Below are 26,962 nucleotides of genomic sequence, written 5' to 3'. Positions count from 1 at the left end.
CGGCACGCTTTACAAATAGAGCGGTTTTTCAGCCGCTTTGCATTGTGGTCTTCACACTCTTCCATTGCCGCACCGCTTAAACGCTTTACGGTTAGATCTCAGACTACTTACCGTTCAGGCACTTTGAATGCTGGGGTACAAACATTGCAAATTCCCATTTTGAATGTTTCACCGGGCTCGCCGCTCTAACAAGCTTTACATTGAAAATAATCGATGACAGGGTGGAACGGTAGTCACGTCTTCCGAGGAGCTGAACTGCGCAGGAGCAGAAATGATGTGTGGGTGGGGCGGAAGTGGGGCTGAGAACGCGGCGCAGAGACTGTGGTAGGTAAATGGGGGGTCACCAGGCCCGGGGGTAACCTAGCAACCAGCTAGCAAGGCGCAGCTCCTCTGGTTTCAGTACAAGCAGAGCAGAGAAGTGCGCTTGTTTCCAAGGGGAAGGCCGCCCGGAAGTGGACTGTTTTATTCTGAGTGTGACAGGCATAACCACTCTGCTGGGCAAAGGTTGGATTTCTTGCCTTGCCGATTCACAGTATTTATCCCTGGGGCTTAATGTCGCTCCAGATGGAATTCCGCTGTGCTGGTTTGCAGGGTTTAGCAATGAAGGAACGTCTAAGAGGGCGTTGGTCTTTTCTGTCTAGATTAATGGACAATTTAAAACAAAATTAAGCTCATGGTGCTTTTTATTTGATGTCTAGTTTTATTGTCTCAAAGTCTGTCACTCCTAGTTTTTGGAAGGATGGGGACTCGTGGTAACTTTTTAAAAGGAGGAATTTGCATTTATATAACCCCTTATCGTGTCTTAGAAACGTTCCCCAGCACTTGCTTTGAAGTGCAATCAGTTATGTAGGAAAATGTGTCAGCCATTTTGCACAGGAGAGAGGACCGTTGTTTAGGACACTGGGAAAACTCTCTGCACTTCGATTAGTACCATTACATCTTTAATATCTGCAGAGTTGGGAGATGGTTTAATGGCACATCTGAAGGAAGGCACCTCTGACAATGTAGCATTGCTTCAGTACTGTACTGAAATGCCAAGATAGATTATGGGCCAAAATTTGCAATCGGAGGCTTCGACTTGTAAAAAATCTACGCATTTACCTGGTAGCCCAGGAGGTATGGAGACTTGTGATCCTGGGCCTCTCCGGGTACATGCAGGCAGAGGCCCACACACCCCAGGGGCGCATGCAGTTCACAAGCACCCCTGGGATCACGTGGGCCGGCCCAACCAATAAAAGAAGGGAATTCTTATTCATACTTATGGGAGTTCCCTATGTACGGAACTGTTGAATGGGAATCACTTAAAAAAAAATACACGAATACATGAAATATATAAATACAAAATTACATATTTAATTAAAATACCATTTAATTAAATATTTTAAATGAAAAATACACGAATACATGAAATATATAAATAAAAAATCACATTTAAAATTAATTAAAATGCCATTTAATTAAATATTTTAAATGAAAATTATATGTTTTAACGGCTAAAAATAAACTTGCCTAATTGGACAGGGTTTTTTTAATGTATAAATGAGTGATAACATTTTATTTTTCTATTTTTTAAAAACTTCTGCTGGTAAAAGCAGGCATAAGAATTTAACGGGCATTCAGTGGGCGGAAGTTGGGCAAATAGCGCAACTCTCCACCCGCAGAGGCCCATCTCTTGGGGATGCGAAGGATTTGTCAAGAGGTTTTAGCGCACGTGCTTCGCATGCCTAAACCCGGAACTTGCACCCTATGGGTACGTGCGCCTCTCGTATGCATCCGTAGGGGTTGCAAAATACAGCCCTATGTGCTCAAATCCTGGAGTGGGACTTCAATCCACAATTTTTAGATTAAGAAGCAAGAGTATTACCAAGCTGAAAATGGCATAGAACTGTCAGCTTATTGAGTCTCCAGAGAGTGGTAGAATAAGGACTTGCAGTGATTTTGGCACAAGTGAGTCTGCAGTCTTAGCTGTTCAGGTGGAAATATGTAGGAATATCACTTGTGACTCCCTAGTAACCAATTCAATGCAGTGTAGTCAGAGGCTACTCTTCAGACCTGGTGGTTGGGATGGAATACAGATGGCACCAAAAGTTTGGGCTTGATGGCAGAGTCATTATTCATTATAGCCCAAAACTACTACTTATTATTTATTAATAATAAGAATGAACCCCATGTGGGGTGAGATGTTTTCGGGACTCACTGACTTGTACTCATTTGGCCTTCGATTACAGGTGTTCATATTCTTGAATGCGTTCAATTGTTTCTTTGAACACATTTGTATAGAATACAGCACAGAAGGAGGCCATTTGTATTGTGCTTTTCACATCGTCTGGTCGTTACAAAGCATTTCATAGCTAATCAATTACTTTTGAAGTGCAGTCACTGTTGTTCTGTAAGTGAATGTGGTAGCCAGCTTGTGCACAGCAAGGCCCCATAAGTAGCAAATGAGATGGATGACCAGTTAATATGTTTTGGTACTGTTGGTTGAGGGAGGGATATTGGCCAGGACACTGGGAGAACTCCCACCACTTCTTCAAATAGTTTCCTGGGATCTTTTAAGTGGGTGGGAGCATTGCTTCATTGCAGCATGAATGTATGGGTCACACTTGATTTTCATCGATTCCTATGTTTGTATCTCAACAATCAGACAGGACCTCAATTTCACATCTTGCCCAAAAGGCATTGAAAGAGGTAGTTTGTCTTACAAGTGATTTAAACGATTGAGTACTTCCAACTTAAGATATTGTAGTTTGAAAAATTGTGCATTAAAGATATTTGCTACCTGGGCCCATAGAGAGAGAGGTTGTGGCTGTGGATTCTCCATATGCTGGTGTTCGAGTTTAATTAGGACCTGGTGGAGATAAGCCAGCCGTGGGAGAATTAGAGAGTTTTCTATATAGTGTCCCAAGTACCACCTGTTTGGCCAGATTAACTAAAGATGCTGGACTACCACTGCTTGAATCCTGCTCGTTCTTCATGCTGAGACAAGGGTGACAAGAAGGACATCTTTCTATGTGAGAAATGCATCAATTTACATAACGAAATGATGGTTCCATGATAATATCATTGGTGAGCATTTTGGATTTGTGCATTCAAAACCACTCAAAATGAGAGATGAATGGATATTCGCTCAAAGAACCTGAAGTTAGTGGCTCTCGGAAAGCATAAATTGCTGCTCTATGTTTTTGTAAACACCCTAGTTTCATACAGAGATGCACACTTGGCAAAGTAACTACAGTAACAGACAGACAGAGAAGGTTGATGTCATGATTAATATGCTGCTCCATAAACTTCTCCCATTTAAGGTTATACAGCTTGTTGGTAGATGTGAAGTATTCACCACTGGATAACAAGCCTTTGATTTAAAAACGATGGTATCCCCACTGCCAATAGCCAGGCTGTTAATTGCAAATCTGCAGGGTCCAGCTGGAGGATCTTGCCTGACACGCGAGAGGAAAGGCCTCTGGATTTTGGAAGACCCTTTGACTTGATGAAAAGAGTAGAAAGGCGAAAACAAATCTGTGAGACAATGAGAATGACAGGTTGTTCAATCATTCCTCCACGAACAGTAGAACGTAAACTGAAAATTGTCCGGTGATGTGAAAAAGGCTGGTTTCCAGTAACCACAAGTCCTGATGAGATCTTGGTTTACGTCAGAAAGAATAATCCACTCATGTAGATGAACGGTTGATCAAGAGAATTTGCTGTTTGGTTGCTGTCCACTCCTGTTGGGTGTTGAGGCAAGATTGTTGCCCTTTGATTCATACAACAATGAGACAGAGGGACCAAGGACAAGAATTGTTTTGCTAGCTGGTGTACCAGACTACTTTGTCGTTGCCTGTCCAGACAAGTACCGACTCGCTGGGTGCCACAATTTGGAAGTGCTGCAAAATTACTCTCTCCCCATCACCTGCAAATATTTCATGTGCCAATCTAAGTGTGAATAAGTCCACTGACCCTGGGCCTGTTTGCTTATCAAGAAGGCGGGCTTACCACTGGAAAGGATGTGTCTGTCGCCAGTGTGATTGGGGAGGAGGAGGCAACGTTGAACACAAGCTCCTTGATGTACATTGTTTTCCAGGGACCACCCCTCAAGGTCCTGAGCCAATGCTAAGTCAATCTCCATTAGCAAAGGGGAGATCTCTGTCTTGGGAAGTTCTGCTGAAGTGACCTTGTGAACAATGAATTTGCCTTGGCTAAGGTACTTGTCACTAGAATATGGAGATAGTTTCCTGCAAATATGATCGGCGCCTCTTGAAAGAGTTATCAGCTCATAAAGGATGGAGAACTCGTGTTGCTTACAAACGTCATCTGTTTTGTCTTTAGACAACACTTCTCAAGGTTGAAGTGGAGAAGTTATTAACTTGACCTGTCAACCTGCTGCTAGACCTGCTGCTGCTTTGAACCTTCACTCCACTGCCTATGCTTGTTTATTGCAAGGGGGTTGGAGTACAAGAATAAGGAAGTCTTACTACAATTATACATGGCTTTGGTGAGACCACACCTGGAGTACTGTGCACAGTTTTGGTCTCCTTATCTGAGAAAGGACATCCATGCCTTAGAGGTGGTGCAACGAAGGTTCACTAGGGTGAGAGTGTTGTCCTATGAGGACAGATTGAGTAGATTGCACCTATATTCTCTTGAGTTTAGAAGAATGAGAGGTGATCTCATTGAAACATATAAGATTGTGAGAGGAATTGACACGGTAGATGCTGAGAGGTTGTTTCCTGGTTGAAAAGTCTAGAACTAGGGGGCATAGTCTCCGGATAAGGGGTCGGCCATTTAAGACTGAGATGAGGAGGAATTTCTTCACTCAGGGTTGCGAATCTTTGGAATTCTCTACCCCAGGGGGCTGTGGATGCTGAGTCGTTGAGTATATTCAAGGCTAAGATCGATAGATTTTTGGACTCTAGGGAAATCAAGGGATATGGGGATCGGGCGGAAAGATGGAGTTGAAGTTGAAGATCAGCCATGATCTTACTGAATGGCGGAGCAGGCTCGAGGGGCCGTATGGCCTACTCCTGCTCCTGATTCTTATGTAACTTAACAGTTTTTCTCTTAACTATGAAGGCAAACTTTAAGTCTTGCACTATTAACTGTCAGAGGCACCTATGTGAGGTAAAGAATCTTTTGAAAATTTGTGCCTAGGGGGAGTGACTGACTGTCAGGAGGGTGGAACTGAGCCTTCAACAGTGCCTGAAGTGGAATAAGATTCACTTAGGGATTCCCTAGTATTGTGATCTCATTCTCGAGTTACAGGGCTCTTTAAAGAAACAATCCCTTAAATGACCCATTTTACCAGCGACTGGCACAGATCACTCCAGCAGTGCATGGAGAACAGTTTTGTCTTACTGACAGAGATTGCTGATACGTTCACACACACCCCTCCTCCCGATGCATGGAGAGAACACTTTACATTGAAGGCAGCCCACTACAGTAATGTCCTCCTGTAACATGTGATTTTATCAGTTTTGTCAAAACTGTGTAAAATAGTTTTGTTTAAAAAAAAAAAATAGAATAGTTTTCCATTTGGACTGAGGGATTGCAGCTGAGTCCCACCTGGCTACAGTAGATCCTGTTTCCCAGGCAACGGGTGACACGTTGATGTGTGCAGCAGGCGTGCTGACAGGCAGGATCAGCTGGGTTTGAGGGTAGAAGATTTTTTTAAAAGCTAGAAATTAAGTGCTGCTCCTTTTTAAAGCTATAGTATCCAATATTTATATTGCAAAAAATAATCTCTCCTCCACATGTGCCGTGCTCACCATTGCTCCTTATGACAGCTGATGGCGATAGCTTTACAGAATTGCAGTTTTGAAATCATTGCAGAATCAAAGGCCTTGAATGTCCAGGTTTTGTTTTGATTTTGCCCTCCATTTTGTTTCTTTATAAATTAAATTGTGATGGATAGAAGAAGCTTGGAGCTGGATAGTAAACCTGTATACAGGTAGTACTTTTCATTAGCAATTGCAGGAACAGAGAGTGAGGAGAAAGCAAAATGTCCTACGTTTCCTTTTTACAGTGCTTTAATTTGGCAATTGACAGTAATGCTGTGAGTCATTGCAAAGCTGCAGTTGAATAGAAGAGTGCAGGTGGTTTATATATAGAATCATGGATACCTGGAGTGAGGTGCAGGCTGGAATCTTAATCCAGGGGCTCTGATAGTTTCTGCAACCGACATAACAAAAACAGATTATCTGGTCGTTATCACATTGCTGTTTGTGGGACCTTGCTGTGTGTAAATTGGCTGCCGCATTTCCCACATTACAACAGCAACTCCACTTCAAAAAGTACTTCATTGATTGTAAAGCGCTTTGAGACGTCCTGGTGGTCGTGAAAGGCGCTATATAAATGCAAGTCTTTTTCATAGGAAAATGGGTTCCCAGGATTCTAGGGCACCACTGTCCATATAATTTGCTCCCTAGCATGAGGAGGTAGCTGAGAGGAGCCCACCCAGAGCTAGACTCCCACTGACTGCTCTCTGGATTCGTGGCAAAGCCCTTGGCCTCCTCTGTGTGTGCTTGAAATAGCAATGAAGCTACAACATTTGGTGGGTTTTATGGTGGGCAAGTTCCTGTCAGATACCGCGGGTGGCGGGGGCCGAACAGGCATTTGATTGCTCGGATTTCTGCTGGTTACTCCTTTCCCTTTGCTGTCTTTTTTAAACCACTTTTTAATTCTTTCCCATTTAGCCAATCAGATATTTGGTCGTCTGGTTGTTTAAGCTAGTTGCGATTTTTAAAAACTGCTTTTGGGAGGTGTGACAGGTTTAAAAGGTGCGATGACAGATGCACATCAGATGCAAGACTTGTAATTATATGGATGGATAGATTAAGGATTTAGTTACGCGCAGTGCACAGAGGAAATCTTTCACCTTAAAGAGGCTGTAACATTAACTGGTATATAGGCCGGTATGATTCCCGCAAGTGTGCCGTCAGTGAGGATCAGGGATAAAAGCCAAATTTCCACACTCAATAGGATGGCAGTGCAGTGCTTTCAGCTGGGAGAACGTTTGTGTCGATTTATAGTCCTGTCTTCCTACTAGCAGGTGGTGCTGTGGCTCTGTGTAAAACCAGGTGTGAAGCCTGGAGAATTAAGCTAATAATAGGTTGTTTTTTTAATCTTTGAAATAGCTCCTGCCCCGCCCCACCCAGGGGTGGTTGCAGATGTTTAGCAGAGACTGGAATTTTTCTGTCGTTCATCATCTGAAAAGCTAGGATTGTGTTGGTGAAGGAGTAATAATGTTAACTGGGGAGCCTGTTGTATAGGAGGAAGCAGAGACCGGCCCCTGCACAAGCCAAGGTGGCTAAATTACAACAACCTGCATTTATATAGCACCTTGAACGTAGTATAACTTCCCAAGGCGCTTCACGGGAGCGCTAGCCGACAAAATGTTGACACCGAGCCACATAAGGCGATAGTAGGACAAGCAAAAGTGGAAGGTTTTAAGGCGTATCTTAAAGGAGGAAAGAGAAGTAGAGATTTAGGGAGGGAATTCCAGAGCTTGGGGCCTAGGCAGCTGAAGGCACGGCCACCGATGGTAGGGTGAAGGAAATTGGAAATGCACAAGTGGCCAGAATTGGAGGAACGCAAACGTCTCTGGGTGGGGCTGGAGGAGGTTACAGAGATGGGGAAGGGCGAGGCCATGGAGGGATTTAACATTGGATGAGAATTTTAAATTCAATATAATACAATGGCAGGAAGTTTAAAAATTGACCTATTCCTCTGTGTGACGTGTAATCGGTGCAGAAATCCCTGTGTTCGTTTCAAGGTGTTTTTCAATAGATTGTTGGTGCCTCGGTCCTTCTGTTCCTCTTTAAAGGGAGCAGTGTGCAACGTTCAGGTTCTTCATCTTTATAAATTACGATTCTCTCAAATGAACAAAATGTAAAAACGTCTTGATTGGGGGGGGGAAGCGAGCTTCTCTCCTGGCACCGTGCCAGCGATGCTGCTTTTAAAGTGGACAGCTGAGGGCACCAACTGCACTGTACGCTCACACCTGCAGTCTGACCCTCCCTCCCCCCAGCCCAGGCACCATATGGTGAAGGGTCGGACACTGCCGTCGTATCCGAGGCCGGGAGCAGCTCCTCAGCAGACAGGCAGGCCGACCCAACTGCTTTGAGGTCGGTCCGGCCAAACTCTCCCAAAAGTTGAGCTGTTTTCCCGGTGGGAGTGGCGAGTCGCTCCACCGGTGCGCCGTGTGGTGGGGCAGCTCATGGGTCTGGGTCCAGAGTGCCTGCCCCACACTGTGAGCGGGCTGTCCAGAGCAGGCACCCAGCCTGGCAAGCCAGAGGGTAATTAATAATATATATATGAGAGAGAGAGCTTGAGATAAGTAAGCCTTTTTTATTTAATATAAAGAACATGACCCAACATTGCGAAGAGGGAGTGGGAATTGCGATTTGCCTGCTTGCTGTGACTGGGAGCCCTTGGGTGAAAAAGGCATTGTTCGCCTGAGGCTTGAGCAGGAAGCTTTGCCCCATTTGGTTACCGGATGTGCCAAGAACAGGAAGGGCCTGTGCAAACACCAGGCATCGACGGAGCTTTGAGACTCGCACTGAAAAATCCTACACTGCTCTGGTGGGATTTGATTCTGGAAGTTTATTCACAGATCCCGTACTTCACGGGTGGAGAGTGGGTTTGGTGAAAAGACACGGGTACGTTTTGACTTGCTGTGCTCCTTGTTCAGTTATAAGTGATGAGGGCTGATTGGCACTGGGCAGTGGTGAGCCCCTGACCGGCACTGGGCAGTGGTGAGCCCCTGACCTTTCACCCCAGGACACCAGCTCCCATTCAGTTTGGGAGGATAGATGAAAGTCTTTCCGTGGGCCCCAATGTTTACCTGTTGACCCGAATTCGGGCAGTGGCAGACCTGTTTCAGGTGTGGGCCGCGGGACAAAATAGCATGGCATATGTTGGCACTAAATGGATAATCTCACTCAGGTAGGCCAAAGCACGGCTGGTCAGCGATACAGAAAAGCTTGCACTGGTGATGTGGCAGGTGATCCCGAGGTTAAGGGATTCTCTTGGTACAAATTAAAACAATTTTTGTTAAGCTTTATTATTTCTGTTGGTGACTGGTATTTTAAATATATATACTAGCAGTGCATCAGTTTTACTATGTTTCATTTCACTTTCTGATCCGTCCAGTTTGCTGCAGATTATCTCGCACTCCTGGGTAGCACCCCATGGCTGATCAGCTTCGGCTTGCTCCAGGTACCTGTGTAACCAGTTGTCAGTCTGGCAATATGCTTGGCTGTATTATTTGGGCTTATAAATAAGAGGTTAGGTTTGACTGAGCCTCGATTCCACAGGACCAGGCTTCGGACTACACAGGACATGGAGACGGCCGGGTCCAATCTTCAGGGGTCCTATTTTTCATTCAAGGTGTCAAAGTGGAGAAGAGTTGGTATATTTTTGATATTCTGCCCTTGAGTGTCAGTGGCATGCTTACTGAATCTAATATATATTTGCAAATGCACAAGTGGTACATTGAAGATTGGGGGAAAAAAATTCAAAATACAAACCATTAATTAAATCTAAGTGGATATATCATTAAGTTTTCTAGTGATGTCGCTTCACCAATGCACCAATCTCATCCGGGAAGGCGCTGAACACCTCGAGTCTCTTCACCGGGAGCAAGCGGAAGCCAAGCGCAAACAGCGCAGGGAGCGCATGTCAACCCAAGCATCCCACCCACCCGCCCCTTCAACCACTGTCTGCCTCACCTGTGACAGAGACTGTAGGTCCCGCTTTGAACTCATCAGTCACCTGAGAACTCAATTTTAGTGTGGAAGCAAGTCATCCTCTGTTCCAAGGGACTGCCTAAGAAGAAGAATGGACCAATCTCTTTATTCTGTTTACAGTAGCCTTTGGGCTAATGATGTACTCAGCTGTCCAATCTTGGGCAACCCTCAGATCTCCAGTACGTGAAGGTTTTATCAGTGCTCGTAGTTGACTTGGTGTTGGAGAAGGACCCATATTTCTCTGTGTGTGAAATGCCCTCACTGATCTGTGTGTGCATTTTGACCCCCACTCCACTCCCCAGGTAGTCAGTGTGTGAGACAACCTCACTGGTTTGGCTGACTTCTGTTCTGTCTATTGCAGTGGCTGAGGATGGACTCTGTGGCTCCAGCCTGGGTGGGCAGTGTGTTCCTCTTCATCCACTCAGACAAGACGGATCTATCGGCCCTCTACCAGGACCCACAGATACGGCTGAAGATTTATAAAGCTCTGAAACTGTCTCTTGCAGGTAAGTTCCAACTTTCAGTTGTCTCTAATGGAGTCATTCTTGATTTCTGTGCCAGTTATTGTAAATAAGCTGACGTGCAAGGTGCTTTCCCTGTTATCCGCAGAGAGGCTTTCAGTAGTGGGCATGGTGTATTGCGAGTGTCACTGAGCAAGCTGATTGGCCCATGACATAAACTATAAATAAGCCATCAATCAGTCCAGATTTATCAAACCAGTTAAACCACCAGAATATTACATTTATCAGATTTTAATTCCTAATCAGTTTCTAGATTTCTAAAAGCTGTGTTGTTGGGGACAGTTTGTTGGGGCTAACCCTCTCACTGTCCCACTTCAATATGACATGACATTAGGCATGTGGATACAGTGACCACCTGTGAGGGAGTCTGGTGAAAGGAAGGTGAGCTTGTGATTAGGTTGGGCTTTCTCCCAGCTTGATATGTTCATGTTCACCGCTTTCATAAGCAGACCTGTGTCTCGAATGATTGGAAACTAATCTCTTTATGTATCACCCATGGAACTTCCACTGACTTCCAGCCCATGACTTGAAGCATTTCTACCCTTAGAAAAACAAAAAATTAAATTCAAGGACCATCAGTTTCCCTGAATATGTTGGTAGCACATTTGCCAGCATGAGCTGTAGGGAAAATATGCAGGAATGAGATCAGGTAAAGTAACATTTGTGGTTGCATCTGCATATTTGCTTAAATATATATTTTATAGCCATGGCTACAGCAACTCTCAACTACTGTAGATCACAGCAGTTTACCAGCATACGACACATGGCCCACTGGTCCATCCAGTCTGTCACACACAATTACAATGCCTTGTGTATCACTACATAGACTCCTCGCCCGAAAATCATGTAATTTCCTGGGAGAAGTGAAAGATCAGATAGAACCCAGGCCAATTGGGGAAAAGACATCTGGAAAATTCCTCTCCGACCCTTTTTAGGCAATCTGACCTTGATTAATGTTATATATTACCTTTCTTTTGTACGCGGTGATCTCTGCCTCATCCAGAAACAGGTCCTGCTCTCTCTGAAGGAATTCAGCGAATCAACGTTCACCACGCAAGCCAGCAACCTGGTCTTGGGAGAAGAACCACCTCCTGACATCTAACCTAGTTCTGGCCTTGCACAGCTTGAGATTATGACCCCTGGTCCTCCCTAATCTATTTAGTTGAAACAAACTGTCTACACAAACACAATCTATTCCCTTCATCGTTTTATATTCCCTGCCTAAACCTTTCCACCTCACGACCTCTCTTCCTTTAAGATGCTCCTTAAAACCTATCTCTTTGATCAAGCTTTTGGTCACCTGCCCTAATTTCTCCTTATGTGGCTCGGTGTCAAATTTTTTGTCTTCTAATAATCCTGTGCAGCACCTTGGAAAGTTTTACTATGTTAAAGGCGCTATATAAATAGTTGTTGTTATGAACTTGATCAAATCACCCCTAAGCCTGCAGTTTTCCAAAGTGTAGAGTCCCAGCCTATCTTGGTAACTAAGATTCTTTAAATTAGGTATTAATCTCGTGGCTCTCTTCACCCTTTCCAAAGCCTCCATTATCACCCACCATGTGAGGAGATTGAATCTGGACACAGTATTCTAACTGAGGCCTAACCAGGACTAAATTGTATGCTTTACCTTGTCAGATGTCCTGTAAATACACCCTCGCACCCTATTCGCTCGGGCTATCACTTCATGGCATTGTAGAGAAGCTTCTTATGCGGTACCTTAGCAAAAGCTTTTTGGAAGTCTAGGTAGACAGTGTCTACCGAGTTTCCCTCATCCATTATCTTGGTGACTTCATTTGGAAGAATGTCGGCCTCTTTCTTATAGAAAGAGAAAAGGAAATAGAGTCAGAGACCAATGGAGAGATTCAGGGATGATGAGAGACTATGTTGGAGCTAGCTGGAAAAAGAGGGAGACCGACCGAATGGAAGACGAAAGAAGATGGAGAAAAAACAAAGAATTAGTGGGAGGTAATAAGGGAAACATTACAGAAAGAGAAGCAATTTTTTTTCTTTTTGGGAAATTTTGTAAAAATGTCCAGTTTCTCTTGCTTCCCAAAAACCTTAACCTCAAATATGCAGAAGGGCAATTATGACGGTTTGGCAGCCTTTGGTTGTTTGGTCCCAGCTTTGAGTGGCTGAGATCAGTTAGCTTCTGGGTGGGCAGTTTTCAATGTGTTGTATGAAATGCAATTGGATGAAATTCCCATGTATCTGGGTGAAGAGAGTTTGAAGTAGCCAGCAGAGTTTTCAGAAGGGGCGTTCATGCCTTACAAACCTGATGTAATTCTTTGAGGAGGTAACAAATATGGTAGATGGAGGAAATGCAGTGGATATAGTGTACATGGACTTCAGAAACCCCTTTGAAAGGGAGATTACTAGAGATTATGGGGTAGGAATTAGGGGGACTAATAAAAATTGGTTGGAAGGGAGAAAACATAGGAGTTGAGGGCAATTTTCCAGAGTGGTGAGAAGTGGGTGGTATGTGGGCCACTTGCATTCACTGTGCAGAGTAATGATCTGGATATGAGCCTAGAGCGAGTGGTGTGAAATTTGCAATTGATGAAAAAACAAGAGGTATAGTTAATTCTTTAGAAGACCAAAGAAAGCTACAAAGGTATATAAAAGCAAAATACTGCGGATGCTGGAAATCTGAAATAAAAGCAGAAAATGCTAGAAATACTCAGCAGGTCAGGCAGCATCTGTGGAGAGAGAAACAGAGTTCACGTTTCAGATCGATGACCTTTCGTCAGAACTGGAAAAAGTTAGACATGTAACAGATTTTAAGCAAGTGCAGTGGCAGGGAAAGGGTGGAGGGGAGGAAAGAACAAAAGGGAAGGTCTGTGATAGGGTGGAAGGTGATTAAATGACAAAGTATGATGGTACAAAGCAAAAGGAGATGGGAATGGGGCAAATAAAGAAACATAAGATGAATCTAGAGGAGGTGTAAATGGGAATGGCAGAAACATCAACAGCTGCCATGTGAAAAAATAGGGGCAGCGGTTATGGTCTGAAATTGTTGAACTTGATGTTGAATCCAGAAGGCTGCAAGGTATACAAGATGGGGGAATGGGCTAAAAAATGGCAGATGGATTTCAATATCATTAAGTGTGAGGTGATACTTTTTTTTAAAAGCAAATGTAACAGCAGTAGTTTTACTCTGAATGGAAATAGGCTTGGTGTGTGTAAGAGCAGAGTACTTGGCAGTACAGGTTCACAGGATATAGGCAGCACCTCGGGTTGATCGGGCGGTAAAATAAGCTAATGGAATTCTAAGTTTTATCACAAAATACCGACTATACAAGCCTAGAAGTAATGATGAGCCTATATAAAAAGACCTCAGTAGAGGTACTATGTGCTGTATTTGGCTCCACATTATAAGAAGGATATTCATGCGTTAGAGAGGGTACAACACAAATTCACGAGGACCCTGTCTGGTATGAGGAAATACAAATATGAAGAAAGACTTGATAAATTGGGGCTTTTTTCATTAGAGATATGTAGATTACTGGGCAATATAATAAAAGTGATTTAAATTATGTAAGAATGGGACAGGGTAGATAGAAGCAGTGGTAAGGTGCCATAGATACAAGGTTAAATGTAAGAGATTTTGAATAGAAAGCAAGAGAAACCTCTTCACACTGAGTTGTGAGACTGGAATTCACTTGCAGGTTTAGTGGTTGAAGTAGAAACGATGTCAACATTGAGTATTCAATTGGACAGGTGGATGAAGGAATATGGGAACAGAGTGAGTAAATGAGGTTAAAATGATTTGCTCGTATGAGGAGTAAATACCGACATGGACTGGTTGGGCTGAATGGCCTGTTTCTGTATCTTATATATTTCTATGTGCTTAAATTAAAAATCCCAAACTCATTTGCAATTCCATGAGGCAAATGAAATCTCCATCCAGCCTGTGTAAGTGGGAGCGTCTGTAAGGCTGATGATTTCTCGCGATTCCTTTGCAGATGCCACCGGCAGTGGTGGAGGTTATGAAATCCTGAAAGTTTACGAAAGTATCTTTGGACTCCAACTGAAATTTACAGAGGAAGTGAAATGCAGGAAGTTTCTTCACAGTTACAAAAATGACAAACTCCATCAGGCTTTAGAGTGCCATTTTCGAAACCAGTCCATCCCCAACACAGCTTTCACCATGGAGCTGAAGGCTGGTACGGTGACGTTAGATGACATCCTGGATAATCCAGACAGCTGCATCAGACACATCAAAGAGAATGAGGTGGGTATAGAATCATAGAATCTTACAGCACGGAAGGAGGCCGTTTGGCCCGTCATTCCTGTGCCGGCTCTTTGAACGAGCAATCCAGTTTAGTCCCACACCCCAGCTTTTCCCCCATAACCCTGCAAATTAGTCCTCTTCAACTACATGTCCAATTGCCTTTTGAAAGTTCCTATGGAATCTGATTCCACCACCCTTTCAGGTAGTGCATTCCAGATCTTAACATCCCTCTGTGAAGAAATGTCTCCTCATTTCCCCTCTAGTTTTGTCAGTTATTTCAAATCTGTGACCTCTGGTCACCGACTCACTTGCCAGAGGAAACAGTTTCTCCCTACTCACTATCAAAACCATTCATGATTTTGAATACCTCTATTAGGTCTCCCCTTAACCTTCTCTGCTCTAAGGAGAACAATCCCAGCTTCTCCAATCTCTTCATATAACTGAAGTCCCTCGTCCCTGGTATCATCCTGGTAAACCTTCTCTGCACCCTCTCCAAGGCCTTGACATCCTCCCTAAAGTGTGGAGCCCAGAATTGTACACAATACTCCAGCTGAGGCCCAACCCGTGATTTGTAAAGGTTTAGCATGACGTCCTTGTTTTTGTATTCAATGCCCCTATTTACAAAGAGTAAAATAAGAGAGCAAGCATTGTCTGGAGGAGGAGGAGGATTTAAGTGCCAGCCAAAGCTCAGTGGTAGCACTCTTGTCTCTAAGTCAGAAGGTTGTGGGTTCAAGCTCCACACCAGTGACTTGAGCACAAAATCTAGGCTGACTCTCCAGCGCAGTACTGAGGGAGTGCTGCACTGCCGGAGGTGCAGTACTGAGGGACTGCTGCACTGTCGGAGGTGCCGTCTTTCATATGAAACGTTAAACCTCTCAGCTGGACATAATGGACCTCATGGCACTACTTCGAAGAAGAGCGGGGGAGATCTCGCTGGTGTCCTAGCCAATATTTATCCCGCAACCAGCATCATTAAAACCGATTATCTGGTCATTATCACATTGCTGTTTATGGGACCTTGGTGTATGCAAATTGAATGCTGCGTTTTCTACGTTACAGCAGTGACTACACTTCAAAAGTATTTCATTCAGTGGTACCATGGATAAGAAACTGGCCAAGGGACAAAAAGCAGAGAGTAGTGGTGAACAGTTGTTTTTCAGACTGGAGGGAAGGGTACAGTGCTGTGCCCCAAGGGTCGGTATTAGGACCACTATTTTTGATGTATATTAATGACCTGGACTTGGGTGTGCAGGGCACTATTTCAAAGTTTGCAGATGGCACGAAACTCAAATGTAGTAAACAGTGAGGAGGATAGTAACAGACTTCACGAGGTCATAGACTGGTGAAATGGGCAGACACATGACAGATAAAATTTAACATAGAGCTGTGAAATGATACATTTTGGTAGGAAGAATGAAAAGAGGCAATATCAATTAAATGGTACAATTTTAAAGGGGGTGCAGGAACAGAGACACCTGGGGGTGTATGTACACAAATCTTTGAAGGTGGCAGGACATTTTCAGAAGGCTGTTAAAGAAGCATGTGGGCTCCTTGGCTTTATTAATAGAGGCATAGAGTGCAAAAGCAAGGAATTTTATAAACCTTTATAAAACACTGGTTAGGCCTCAGCTGGAGTATTGTGTTCAATTTTGGGCTCCACACTTTAGGAAGGATGTCAAGGCCTTGGAGAGGGTGCAGAAGAGATTTATTAGAATGGTTCCAGGGATGAGGGACTTCGTTATGTGGACAGATTGGAGAAGCTGGAGTTGTTCTCCTTAGAGCAGAGAAAGTTAACAGGAGATTTGATGGAGGTGTTCAAAATCATGAATGGTCTTGATAGAGTAAATAAGGAGAAACTGTTTCCAGTGGCAGAAGGGTCATTTAACCAGAGGACACAGATTGAAAGTGATTGGCAAAAGAACTAGAGGCAACATGAGGAAACCTTTTTTACGCAGCGAGTTGTTGTAATCTGGAATGCACTGCCTGAAAGGGTGGTGGAAGCAGATTCAATAGTTCCTTTGAAAAGGGAATTGGATATATATTTTAAGACAATTTTTGTTACCGGGCTATGGGGAAAGAGCAGGGGAATGGGATTAATTGAATAGCTCTACCAAAGAGCCGGCACAGGCACGATGGGCCAAATGGCTTCCTTCTGTGCTGTATCATTCATGATTCCATTGACTGTAAAGCACTTTGGGATGTTCTGAGGACACGAAAGGTGATGCGCTATCAATTACTCATAAAAGACAGAGTTAAGAGAGTAACTAAAGGCTTTTATTAACAAAAGAATGAAGGTCTGCCTCGAGTGGTCGACCGGTCCAGAAATACAAAGGGCTGGGGAGCAGTCACCTTTATACTAGGACATGTGGGAGGAGTCAGCCGAGGCATGTCCAGGCATGTACACAGTGGAATACAAACAGTGGTTTACCACATTCACCCCTTGTTTAAAATTGAGTCCGGCGGGGTGAAGTGTATTAAAAGTTAGTGTATTGGAGTCTCTCCGGAGGTCTTGTCTGCCGCTGTGATCGGCGTGGCGACGGCAGGGGTAGTGGAGCTTCCGGCGTCGAGTCCTGCGTGGGCTGTGGCACAGGCGTGTCGTCCTCGTAGATGTCGAGCGGGTCGCGGGGCCCAGGCCTGCCGTCTGCTGGGGCTGGATATCGGATCGTGGGGGGGGGGTGGTAGTGAGTAGTGGGTTACTGCGGCCCCCGAGGGTGCAAGGTCTCTTATGGAGACTGTGTCCTCCCGCCCGTCCGGGTATGCAATGTAAGCATACTGGGGGTTGGCGTGGAGGAGGTCGACCCTCTCGACCAGGGGGTCCGTTTTATGGGTCCTCACGTGCCTTCTCAGTAGGACCGGCCCTGGGGACGTCAGCCATGGCGGTAGCGATGTCCCCGATGTGGACTTCCTTGGGAAGACAAACATTTTCTCATGAGGGGTGGCGTTAGTGGCAGTGCAGAGCAGTGACCGAATAGAGTGGAGCGCATCGGGGAGCACATCCTGCCAGCGGGAGGTTGGAAGGCCCCTAGACTTTAAGGCTAGCAGGGCGGCTTTCCAAACTGTCGCATTTTCTCTTTCCACCTGTCCGTTCCCCCGGGGGTTGTAACTGGTGGTCCTGCTTGTGGCAATACCCCTAGTTAGCAGGTACTGACGGAGTTCGTCGCTCATAAACGATGAGCCCCGGTCGCTATGGATATAGCTGGGGAAACCGAACAGGGTGAAGAGGTCGTTCAGACATTTAATGACCGTGGCACTGGTCATGTCCGGGCAGGGGATGGCGAACGGGAAACGGGAGTACTCATCAATAATATTGAGGAAGTACACATTGCGGTCGGAGGAGGGGAGAGGCCCTTTAAAATCAACGCTCAGGCGCTCGAAGGGGCGAGTGGCTTTTATCAGGTGGGCCCTGTCTGGTCTATAAAAGTGCGGTTTGCACTCAGCGCAGACTTGGCAGTTCCTGGTCATGGTCCTGACCTCAATAGAGTAAGGCAGGTTGCGGGCCTTGATGAAGTGGAAGAACCTGGTGACCCCCGGGTGGCAGAGGTCATTGTGGAGGGCCCGCAGTCTATCGATCTGCGCGCTGGCGCAGGTGCCACGCGATAGCGCATCCGGGGGTTCATTGAGCTTCCCGGGCCGGTACAAGATCTTGCAATTGTAGGTGGAAAGTTCGATTCTCCACCTCAAGATCTTGTCATTTTTGATTTTGCCCCTCTGCTTGTTGTTAAACATGAAAGCAACTGAACGTTGGTCAGTGAGCAGGGTAAATCGTTTTCCGGCCAGGTAGTGCCTCCAATGACGCACAGCCTCCACAATCGCCTGGGCCTCCTTCTCAACAGCGGAGTGTCTGGTCTCCGGGCCTTGGAGGGTTCGTGAAAAGAAGGCCACGGGTCTCCCCGCCTGATTGAGGGTAGCGGCCAGGGCAAAGTCGGACGCGTCGCTTTCCACCTGGAAGGGGATGGATTCGTCCACTGCGTGCATGGTGGCTTTGGCCCTGCAGACGTTAGCGTAGTGTCCCTTCTTCCCGCAGCCCGAGCAGATCGCGTTTTTCGCCGGGCAGCGCACTCTGGGGTGTTTTGCCTGGCTACAGAAGTAGCATTTCTGGCCTTGGGGCACTGCTGTCTGGCCTTGGGACACTGCTGCGGTAGTTGGGCCGTTGCTGGGGTGTGGCTGGGGTGGCACGGCGCTATGAGGCGGTCCTACCGTGTCCCAGGCTGTCATTCCCCGCGGCGTCCACGGTGCAGAGGAGTAGGCATCCATGCCCCGGTAGGCTGCATCCAATGATAGTGCGAGTTCAGAGGCCTTGTTGAGGTCGAGGTCACTCTGCTCCAACAGTCGCTGTCGGGTGTAATTGGATCTGTGGCCCGCTACAAAAGCGTCCCGGATAAGTTCCTCTGTGTACATGGCGGCCTTTACATCCTTACAACCACGGGCCCGGCCAAGCACAGACAGTGCCTGAAGGTATTCCACGGTCGATTCCCCAGGTTGTTGTTTACGACTCCCCAGAAGGTGCCTGGCGTACACTTCGTTCACTGGGCGCGTGTACTGGTCCTTGAGGAGCTTGATAGCGTCCGCGTACGAGGTCGCGTCTTGGATGACCGAGTACACTCGGTGGTTCACTTTGGAGGTCAGGACATCCAGTTTGTCCTCGTCCGATTTGATTGCTGCGGAGGCGGTCAGGAATTTTTCGAAACACTTAAGCCAGTGAGTAAACTTGGTGGATGAGTCCGCCTCCCAATGATCTAAGTCCAGGCATGCTGGTGTGAGGACCTTCTCCATTATAAAAATTTTGTTAATAAAATTGATGCGCTATCAATTACTCATAAAAGACTGAGAGTTAAGAGAGTAACTAAAGGCTTTTATTAACAAAAGAATGAAGGCCTGCCTCGAGTGGTCGACCGGTCCAGAAATACAAAGGGCTGGGGAGCAGTCACCTTTATACTAGGACTTGTGGGAGGAGTCAGCCGAGGCATGTCCAGGCATGTACACAGTGGAATACAAACAGTGGTTTACCACAAAAGGCATTACATAAATGCAATTCCTTTTACATTTGCTTTAATTGATCAAAAGCAGTGCAGTGGATATGTGAAGCGTTCTACACATGGTTGTAAAAAGAGACCGTTTCCTCTTTGTTTATTGGCTGTGAAACCGCTTTCTATCACTCTAACACTGGCTGCTGATGTGCCAATATTCAGTATCTTGGCAAAAGTGAAATACTGCGACTGCTGGAAATCTGAAATAAAAACAGAAAATGCTGGAAATACTCAGCAGGTCAGGCAGCATCTGTGGAGAGAGAAACAGAGTTAATGTTTCAGGTCAATGACCTTTCGTCAGTTCTGAGGAAAGTCATTGACCTGAAACGTTAATTCTGTTTCTCTCTCCACAAATGCTGCCTGACCTGCTGAGTATTTCCAGCATTTTCTGTTTTTATTTCAGAAGGAAAACGTCAAGCCTTTTAGCCTTTTCTGTTGGTGTCCTGTACGCAGTTGACCCTGGCATTTTTTAATAATTCAGCTTTTTAAAAAAAAAAAATTTCAGCCCAACCACCTCCGTGACGATGACGTTAGCAGATTGGAGGAAGACATCAGGCAACTGCTACTTGAATACAATTCAAACTGCCAGAGCGCTGCGACACTGTGTGGCACTAAATCAGAAATCGCATCCATGTCTCTATCGCCATCGTCTCCTCCTTCGAGTCTATCGCCATCCATCCAAACAAATGGAAGCCCATTGCGCTCAACTGACGGTTTTGAATTTCAAGGTGTTTTATTTGGTGAGTGTTGACCTCCTCAAGTCTGCAGTTATGGAAAAATACCCATAGGGCAATGAAGAGCCATTTGCTGTCATTCTAACTTGGTTGGCCTCCTGGATTGTCATGGTGCAGTGGTCCACAGGTTTTTTTTAATGCTATTTTCTTTCTAGTGTTCTCCCCTCCTGTCTTGACTCTTGCTTGTTTACAGTTCCATGGATGCCTGCAGCTTTCTGGCAACTCGTCCAAATGGCCATTCTTGATGTGTGAGTATTGGAGGAAATCCTTGCTGAGCGTGGTCCTGCCCCCATCTGATATCCAGACACCAGCACCTTCATGTGCATGGCAATGAATGAGCGAGAAAGGGCTGCTGTTCAGTTTTCATGTTAGGCTATATATTTTAAGTATTTTAAATGTGCATCTTCTGGTTTTTGGAGCCATGTTTAACCACCGTGTTCTGTAATACTGTCTCTCCTGGCTGCTACACCAATTTAATTAACAAAGTTAAGTATTCTTCAAAGGATAATATCAAATTGTCAATAATTCTGAGTAAGTTATCTGGTACGTTTGTTTTCTCCACCACTCAGTCGGTCTCCCTGTGCCCTGCAGTATGTGTGATGGCAGCAGGCACAGGCCATGGACCTGATTCAAGGTCGATGCAAATGCTGCTTTTGAGCTTTCTGTAGGAGATACAGGTAGGGCGTGGGGATCCTCTTAATACATTGCCCTGACTTTGGCCTCTCCTCTTGGCACAGTGTCTGAGATTGCGAGTGAAATGTACAGGGTTTGCAGGCATGCACCTGCTGTAACTCGGTCAGTTTCCATAAGCAGTCTGTGTCTCCGATGAACCAAAATCTGTGACCTTACAGATGGCATCAGATCTGCAATGGCGTGCTCCAGATTGACTGTGTGTCCAGAATTGACTCTTGCCCTTTTTATTGCAATATCGATAGCCCGCCACATTCTCCTTACTCCTATTGAAAGGTGGTAAATACAATGCCATCCGACCGAAGCATATTGGATAAAATTAATGGTTTGTTTTATTTCCAAATAAATGATGACGCAGAAGCAGCAAGACACAGTCAGCTACTTGAAGTGTAACACTAAAGATGTATTGGAAGCCAGATGAGGCGGGTAACTGAGTTGCCTGGCAAGTTTGGCTTTTGCCAGACAGATCTCGCAGCCTGAAGTGGTCTGTGGGTGGCTGTGTCTTCCCAGGTGTCAGGGTTAATATTGCAAGATTTTAAGGTGGCCTTTACTGTGTAACACACCGTCCTATCATTCTGGAGTGTCTGCTTTTATAAGAATAATAAAGGCAGCAATGACTGGCACTGGTGTTGAGAGCAAAATCATAATATAAGTTTGAACAAAACATTGAACATTATTGTTTGAAGTAAAATGTAGATTTTTTGGTTTAATGAGCAATTTGGATCTTGTAAAGCTGATGCAAGGGTGCCTGAGACCGACTACCATAAGACCTAGATACCTCCCTCATTCCATTCCTTCTACAATCTTCAGATTTGTAAAACACAAGCTTGCCACATTGTCGGGAAAGTTAAATTTCCCATATTAGGTCATAGGATGGAATTGTGTCTAATATATTTCGGATTTTTTCCTCACGTTACAGTGACAAATAAATGACTGTTCCATTCTGTTGACTGTTCCATTCTGTGGACTTTTCCTTCTATTTCTGTGCTTGGTTTTTCTATCTAGAATGTTGGATGCAGAAGATGTATTTTCTTCAGTTATTGTACTCTGGTTTTTTCTCTCTCTCACCCTGACCCCCTCCTCCCCAAAACAAAAACTGAGCATTGTTAAACTGCTCCTACTGGATCCCTTCTATTATTGCACCGAAAAAATTGAAACATACAAATTTCTTCCAGGGTTTGACAGGGTAGATACAGGGAGGCTGTTTCCCCGGGCTGGGAAGTCTAGAACCAGGAGTCACAGTCTCAGAATAAGGGGCTGGCCATTTAGGACTGCGATGAGGAGGAATTTCTTCACTCAGAGGGTGGTGAATCTTTGGCATTCTCTACCCCAGAGGGCTGTGGAGGCTCGGTCGTTGAGTATATTCAAGACAGAGATCAATAGAATTTTGGATATTAAGGGAATCAAGGGATATGGGGATAGTGCAGGAAAGTGGAGTTGAGGTAGAAGATCAGCCTTGATCTTATTGAATGGTGGAGCAGGCTCGAGGGGCCAAATGGCCTACTCCTGCTCCTATTTCTTATGTTCTTATAGCACAGAAGCAGGCCATTCGGCCCAACCAGTTCATGCCGGTGTTTATGCTCCACTCGAGCCTCCTCCCATACTTCATCAACTAACTCTCAGCATAACCCTCTATTCCCTTCTCCCTCATATGTTTATCTAGCGTCCTCTTAAATGCATCCATACTATTCACCTCAACTACTTCCTGTGGTAGTGAGTTCCACTCTCTGGGTAAAGAAGTTTCTTCTGAATTCCCTGTTGGATTTTTTGGTGACTATCTTATATTGATGGCCTCTAGTTTTTCTCTTCCCCACAAGTGGAAACACACTCTCTGTGGCCACTCTATCAAAACCTTTCATCATTTTATAGACCTCTATTAGGTCACCCCTCTCTTTTTTCCAAGAGAAGAGACCCAGCCTGTTCATCCTTTCCTGAAAGGAATGATCTTTATCTTTTTAAAAAGTGAGCTTAACATTGTCTAAGTTGCTAGTTCCCGATTTACCACATCCTATATTCAACCAGAGTGTTGTGCTGCACGTTGGTGGTTTGGTTTCTTCAAGATTATTTAACAAAAAAAAAGTCTACTAAATGTAATACTTCGTTGCACAATGCATTGGGTTGTCCAAATGGTTCGCAAGCTCTCCAACAGTGCTGCCACCAGGCTTCTCATTTGGAACACGGCCTGAAACATTTCTTAAAGGTCAACACAACAATGCACAGACCATGTGCAATCTGCTCCCAAGAAATCTTGCTTTCTTTTTTAATTAACCTGTTTTAAAGGTTAATTAGGGGCAAATTAACAAGTTGAAGTGGATTGAATTTGTTTGAGCCAGTTCAGTAATGTGGATTTTTTGTTTTTGTTTAATGTTGTGTTATCCTTCCACCACAGATGACCATGTTTTGAGTGGACAGGATCTCTACACCTTTGCCAAATCTGTGGGCAGGAACTGGAAGCAGGTTGGCCGCTTTTTACAGAAATCCTGCCGAGGTCTTCGGGATCCCGCCATCGACAACATAGCCTTTGAGTACGAGCGGGAAGGATTGTATGAACAGGCGTACCAAATGCTGCTCAAGTTTAGTCAGTGCGAAGGGAAGAAAGCTACAATGAGTCGGCTGATCGGCGCTTTGGAGGACAGTGAACTGGTCGGAGTGGCTGAGCAGTTGCTGAACACCTCAAATGATTAATTAGGAAATAAGTGCATGTAAGGAAAGGCACTAATATTTTGATGATGAGGTGCAAAACTGAAGGGGGATTGTGGGCTGGTGAAGTTTTATTTTTTGCATGAAAGTTAATCATTCTGTCCGATCAAATGTCTTTCTTTAATCTCATCATTTATGACAGGTGTGTAATGCATTGGAAGCAATTCGCTTCCTGCTGTGTTCAAAGCCATTTATTTTTAGAGCAATCACTGAATCTAGTTCTCATTTTTACGTATATAATATAATATTTTAATGAGTACAATACAGTATTTTCTGCAATGAGCTGCAAGCCAAGATATGTAAGTATAGTCAGATTAACAAGTAGTCAGATTGAATCCTCTTCAGAACTGTTAATTCCCTTTTCTTTTTAACCTGTACAGTTAGAGAAAGACCGCTTCTAGTGCAGCAATACAAATTTTTATACAATTTTTTTTATTATCCTGACAGGAACCAAAATTGTTAGCTTTGCTCTGAATTTGTTTTAAAGTTGCTGGCCACCTTTTTTTCAAGTTAACATGAGTTCATGAGATGAAAGTCTCTTCTGACAGCTGGCTATGTGGAATGAGCTTAGGCAGCTTCCATCCAATTCCTGACGGGCAGAGGCCTGCAGCACAATGTTGTCCCAGATCCGGCCCTAATTAGCCTAATGTCACTCAGACAGGCCAAAGGATGGCAGGAAATGGATAAACGAATGCAGTAGGTGGTACTCTTCTGAGATTGGGGATGAGGTGTCTTGGGGAAATGTAGAGGAAGCTTTTACTCTGCATTTAGCTGCACTGTAGCTCTCCTGGGAGTGTTGGATGCTGACACTGGTTGCCTGAAATGGGAAGAGTTCCATTCCCCAGCACTCCCACGTTCTGAGCGCAAATGTGTTTTTTTAAAATAATGTGGAGACATTAGAATCGAGATACCTGTTCTCCTCCTCCCCGCCCATTAGAATCTGCATTCGAAACATCTAAAATCTAAATGATTCATATTATCTGACCTGCTCATCCCTAAGCAGGCTAGTGTTTCCCTAAGGCCACAGATAGATTGGATGGGACAGTTTGCAATCTCTAATTCATGACGACTTAAAAAGCCAATCCAGCATCTTCCTGAGATTTTCACACCAGCAACCAGTGCAAACCATTGGCTCCATCCTAGCAATAACCTGCAAATGGGCCAACTGCCCCCTTGCAGTTTAGGACTCATCCCTACTTGTTTGTTTAAAAAGTAGGAAGAAAGAAATCATGGGCATGGCCCCTGATCTTTCGCCATCATAGAAAGAGGGATTGTATGTGGAATGAAATCCCTAAAACACCAGTACAATTCCCAAGTAGTTAAAACAGAATTTGACGTATTCAGTCACCGTAGATCCATGGCCTTGAGACAAAGAGAAGGAAACACTCAAGCTTGCAACTTCCGATGCTGTGGGTCCTTGATTGGGAGAATTGCTTAAAAACAAAGACCTCCTAACTGATGAATCTTGAAGTTTTTTGGCCTCTTCACTCAGTACTCAATGAAGCATGGTAATGGACTCCCTATAATTGGTGGTAGTGATTCCTGTGGCAGTTACATCTGGTTTATTGTACTATTGTGGGAGAGCCCCAGAGGTTACAGTTCTTTTAATGAGTGATAGAAAGTTTGCCAGAAGATTGAATGGAGCTGTACACAAGAAAGTAAATCCTAGGGAGTGTTCCCCTGAAGTGTTTCCATTCATGCACACATGCAGTAATCTCCAGTCCACAGGGCACCAAGACAATCTGTGCTAGTGTTGCGTGATAACCAAAACCCAGGAGGTAGTCAAAACCAGCCTGTTCCTACATTGCTTTTTTTTTTGACCCTTCCATCTGGGGAAGTGCCATTTCTCTGCCCTCAGTATCTAGATTGAAACTGGAGTTCAGCAGTGGCTCAGTTGGTAGCACTCTCGCCTGTGAGTCAGAGGGTTGTGGGTTCAAGTCCCACTTTAGTGACTTGGGTTGACTCTTCAGTGCAGTACTAAGGGAGTGCTGCACTGTCAAAGGTGCCGCCTTTTGGAGGAGACGTTAAACCGAGGCCCCAGCTGCCTCTCCGGTAGATGTAAAAGATCCCACGGCACTATTTCGAAGAACAGGGGTGTTATCCCCTGTGTCCTGGCCAGTATTTATCCCTCAATCAGCATCACTAAAAACATTATCTGGTCATTATCACATTGCTGTTTGTGGGACCTCGCTGTGCACAACTTGGCTGCAGCACTTCCCACATTCCAACAGTACTTCAAAAAAATACTTCATTGGCTGTAGTGCGCTTTGGGACGTCCTGAGGTTGTGAAAGGCGCTATATAAATGCAAGTCTTTCTTTGGCTAGGCTATGACATGTATCAGTTGGTTGCCTGTGTCATTGAGCTACATTAAAAGGCAGCCATTAGTGCACTCCAGCTTATCATTTGCGCTCAGAGGTGAAAGCTGTGTGTGTTGCGACCTCTTTAATGATGTCCAGTGTCCCCAGCAAACATTAATTTCCCACAGGTGAAAAGTAAAGCTGTCTCTGCCTCAACACTGTGTCTTGACCTCAATTAAATGAGCATCCTCGGTTATAACGGCGTGACACTTTCCCAGCTCCCACACCAACCATCCCAAGGGATCTCTGGGCCAGTTTGTCAATGAAGTGCCAGTTAGAACTGGACTGTCACTGCCCAAACTCATTTCACATGGGACCCGAGTAGATAAAATGGACTTTCATGGCATCAGCCTAGGCTGGGTCTGAATCCAGATCCCAAAGGGGAAAAGCCAGTACCTAACCTCCTGAATCACCGAGTCCCCCACTCTTTAAAGCAATGTGTCTCAGACTTTGGCAGACTTGGTTTGAAATCCCACTTCTTTGTGTGTCTTTATCCCCTGTGCTGATTCTGAGCCTACCCCGTTTGGACGGTATGTGTTTTATAATTGTCTGTTCCCTATTCAAACTGCGTTTGTTTATAATTGTCTGCTGGCTCTTCATACTGTAGGTGTTTCGAGTACTCATTGAGACTTGGTCTCAAAGCCAAATTAGTAATAGTTTTGGTGTGTATGCTGTCAATCTGTTTCTCTGATGACAAAATGGCAGCTGAAAAGTAGGGACTTCCTCATGACATGTTCTCATCTAGAGAAACCCATGCGGTATTCAGGAGATGCCCCAAACATGCAAACCCATTTCCACGGCTGCGTGTCAATCTTCATTTTTGCTTTTTCCTGCTTAAGGCTCAAAGTGGGAGAAAAATGTGTCGGGTACTGCGTATCTTTTAGTTTTAGTGCTGGATCACCTGTGCAAATACAAACATTTCATTTACACGTAAGGAAATAAATCCTGGTCTATCAAATTA

The 26,962-nt window shown here is 44.8% G+C and overlaps 1 protein-coding gene across 4 annotated transcripts; it reads left to right on the top strand.

The window, feature by feature from the left end:
• Positions 1-57: 57 nt before the first annotated feature.
• Positions 58-26,962, top strand: tradd (tnfrsf1a-associated via death domain). Of its 4 annotated transcripts, none has more exons than XM_085991167.1 (5): positions 58-90; positions 10,102-10,246; positions 14,224-14,492; positions 20,025-20,259; positions 23,333-26,962. In XM_085991167.1, exons 2-5 carry the CDS (start codon positions 10,111-10,113, stop codon positions 23,626-23,628), a joined length of 936 nt encoding a protein of 311 aa, XP_085847293.1. In that variant the 5' UTR covers positions 58-90; positions 10,102-10,110; the 3' UTR covers positions 23,629-26,962. The 4 variants fall into 4 exon arrangements, with proteins under 4 accessions (XP_085847293.1, XP_085847290.1, XP_085847291.1 ...); XM_085991164.1 differs by lacking the exon at positions 58-90 and adding an exon at positions 230-324; XM_085991165.1 differs by lacking the exon at positions 58-90 and adding an exon at positions 346-504.

Source organism: Somniosus microcephalus, chromosome 6, assembly GCF_052327205.1.
Source record: "Somniosus microcephalus isolate GS21.2 chromosome 6, FLI_Smic_1.0, whole genome shotgun sequence".
NCBI classification, from domain to species: domain Eukaryota; kingdom Metazoa; phylum Chordata; class Chondrichthyes; order Squaliformes; family Somniosidae; genus Somniosus; species Somniosus microcephalus.
Note: the sequence above shows the minus strand (reverse complement) of the source record. Positions and strands in the feature narration are given on the sequence as shown.